At 57.3% G+C, this 3,167-nt stretch overlaps 1 protein-coding gene across 1 annotated transcript; it reads right to left on the reverse strand.

Annotated features, from left to right (window-relative positions):
• Nucleotides 1–276: 276 nt before the first annotated feature.
• Nucleotides 277–2,879, reverse strand: LOC131083958 (homeobox protein HMX1-like). The gene is made up of 2 exons (XM_058024980.1): nt 2,553–2,879; nt 277–848 (listed from the first exon to the last, which is right to left on the reverse strand). Exons 1-2 carry the CDS (start codon nt 2,812–2,814, stop codon nt 277–279), a joined length of 834 nt encoding a protein of 277 aa, XP_057880963.1. The 5' UTR covers nt 2,815–2,879.
• Between the last annotated feature and the right edge of the window lie 288 nt (nt 2,880–3,167).

A 3,167-nucleotide genomic window follows, 5' to 3' on the forward strand; every position in this document is an offset into this window, starting at 1 on the left:
TTTTCTTTGGATGCGCGGCGGTGAGAGCCCCGCCGACCTGATCCCTGTGCATGGCTGGGGTCTGGCAAGTCCCTTCGGCTCCCTCCGGGCTGCCGCACGACGCTCCGAGTTAACCCCAAGAGTAAGTTTATTGCACGTTAAAAAAAAAAAAAAATCAAAAAAGCAGAAAATCAAGAACCGTGTAAGTTGAAAATAAAAAGTCCGTGGAGGAAGGGGGGTGGAGCTGGAAGCCGAGGGAGGGGGCGAGGGGGCCGCTGTCCCGGCAGAGGTGGGCGCTCAGACGAGTCCTGTCATCTGCGACCGTAGGAAAGGGAGGGAGGCGGCGGGGAAGGTGCCCAGGGGGTAGCTGACGCCGCTGGAGAAGCCCACCAAGGGGGGCGACATGTGCGGCAGGGTGAAGCCCAAGGCGCTCGCCGGCGAGTTCTCGTGGTACAAAATGGGGACCCGCACTATCCTTTGGGCGGCGTGGGACAGGTTGGCCGCTTCCAGGTCTGCGGCCAGCTGCCGCTTCCACTTGTTGCGGCGGTTCTGGAACCAGATCTTCACCTGCGTCTCGGTGAGGTGCAGCGAGGCGGCCAGCCCGGCCCGCTCGGAGCTGCTCAGGTAGCGCTTCACGTCGAAGGTGGACTCCAGCTGGAACACCTGGCTGCGGCTGAACACCGTGCGCGTCTTCTTCTTGCGGCCGGCGTTGCGCTGCTCCGGCTCTCCCGGCTCCTCGCCGCGCTCCTCCTCCTCCTCGCGGCCGCCCGGGCCCGGCCGCCCGCCCGCCGCGGCTCTGCCCGCCGCCCGCCCGCCGCCCGCCCGCTCCGCCGGCTCCTCGGGCAGCTCCGGAGAGTCCCGGTCGCTGGCTGCAAAGAGAGGCAGAGGCAGGAGGGAGCAGGGGCATCGCACAGCCCGCCCGCCCCGCTCACCGGCAGGGGAAACCAGAGCAAGGCCGGGCAGCGAGGGGCCCGGGTAAAGGCTCCTGCCGCTGCTCTGCCTCCTCCGATAAACTCCCAAGTATTTCTGTGTATGCACACACATGCACGCGTGCTTGAATGGAAACACAGCCCTGTATTTTATGTGTATATATATATATATATATAAATATACTGATCTACGGACATGCTCGTAGGTCTGCGTATGTGTGCACACACATAAGTGCACTCCTGGGTATGCACATAACACGCACACGGGCTGTTTTCAAATCATACAACGCGTCCGTGTGTGTAAACATACACGTGGATATGCACAGAAGTACGTATGTAATTTTTATATGTATGTACACACAGGAATATGCGTGACCTCTTATTTATATACACACCTCCGTATTTACGCACGCATGCACGTATACATACTTAAAAGCACATTTGTGAGTAAGTATATTGTGTCAGAGGGGTAAGCATAATAGTGCGTCCGTGTGTATATAGAGAGGGGCAAAAAAGAAATAATTCACATTATTCTGGACTTCAAAAAGCTAATGGATGGGGACAACTATTCTAGTATCGGGACATACCTCCATGGAGTCTCCAACACTGTGCATTTCAATTATAGTTTTAAAGGGGAAAAAATATTTCCTACTCTTTATAGAATAGAGGGACATCAGAATTAAAAAAAAATAAATAAATTAAAAAAAAACAGAAGAAGAAAAAGAAAAAAAGAAAAAAATAAAGGGAAAAAAGCTCAGTTGTTCAGTTGTTTCTGGAGTACTTTGCTGTCTCTATATGTACTTCTGAGAGAAATTAAAAATATTAATAAGTCCACTAATGTAAAAAAGAAACTATTTGGGTTACAAATCACTCCTCCTTTCCTGATTGAGCAATCATGAAATTTCTGCAGGCTCGCATAAGGTCACAGAGATGCGGCAAGGCTCAATGTTTTTTCTATCAGGAGACAGAAAATAACCACTAATGGCAGCCCATTCACTCTGTCATATGTTAATTTCTGCCCCGAACCCCGGCTTCTGCTCCAACACCCTCTGCATCGGGATGCCTGCAGCGAGGCCGCGCTGCGGGCGGAGGGCAGCGGGGCTGGCTCTGCAGGAAGGGGCGGCCAGGACCGAGCCCAGCTGCTCCCTGGCTTCCCAAAGTCTCCACTGCGCTCCTGGGGGACGGTGCTCCCAGCTTTCCGGCTTGATGAGGGGTCAAATAAAAAAAAAAAAAAAAAGCAAAAAAAAAAGCCAAATCTGCCTCTTAAAAAAAAATTAAAAATAAAAGGAGAAGAAAATAGAGAAAGAAAAAGAGAGATGGGGGGAGGGAAAGGGAAAGGGAAAGGAAAAAAATCCCCAAGCAAGACCAGAATCGCTGTTTACACTTTGGGCGGCGGGGCGGAGGCTCCAGGTGCCTGACACATAGGGAGCATTTCCGGAGATTTGCCCCGAGCGGCCGAAAACGGGCAGGCAGGGCGGGGACTGCGGGGGCACTCGGTGCGTCCCCCCCCGGCCTGCTCCGGGACCCGGACCCCCCACCCCGAGGGGAGCAGGAACCCCCCCATCCCCAGCCCCATCCCCATCCCCATCCCCAGCCCCATCCCCGGCCGGGCCCGGCGGTGAAGGGTGGGGAAAGGCGACTTACTGTCGGGGCTGGCGCAGCCCAGGAAGGCGGCGTGCGCCCGGCGGTACCAGCCCACGGCGGCGTCGCGGAGCGGGCAGCCCGGGGCGCCGATGCGCAGCGGGGAGGGCGGCCCGCAGCGCGGCCCCCCGCGCCCGCCGCCCGCCGCCGCCGCCCGCCGCGCCCCGCCGCCCGCCGAGCCCTCGGTGCCCAGCAGGTCCTCGATGAAGAAGGACGAGACGCGGGCGGAGGTGGAGCCGGCGTTTTCCGTGGCTTCGTCCGGCATGGTCGGAGAGAAGTGCGGGAGGGGGTCCCGGCTCCGCCGGCGGCTGGCTGCTCGGCTCCCCGCTGCCCCGCGGCCGCCTCTCGCCTCTGCCTAGCCCCGTGGATGCTCTCCTGGTATAAAAGCGTTTTTTTCCGGAGTAATCATTTCAGATCGCGGTTTGCCATCATTTCCTGCAAGCTAGGAGGGGAGGGGGGAGGGGGAGGAGGGGAAGGGAACGGGGAAGGAAAAAAAAAAAAAGGCAGCCCGACAACCCATCGGAGGCGCCAGATTCTGCGCGAAAACGCTAATAACGAAATAAAAATGTCATGCGAGTTAAACGGCGGGCAGGAGCGGGGGATCCTGCGGTGGGCGGA

This window comes from Melospiza georgiana, chromosome 5, assembly GCF_028018845.1.
Source record: "Melospiza georgiana isolate bMelGeo1 chromosome 5, bMelGeo1.pri, whole genome shotgun sequence".
Taxonomy (NCBI): domain Eukaryota; kingdom Metazoa; phylum Chordata; class Aves; order Passeriformes; family Passerellidae; genus Melospiza; species Melospiza georgiana.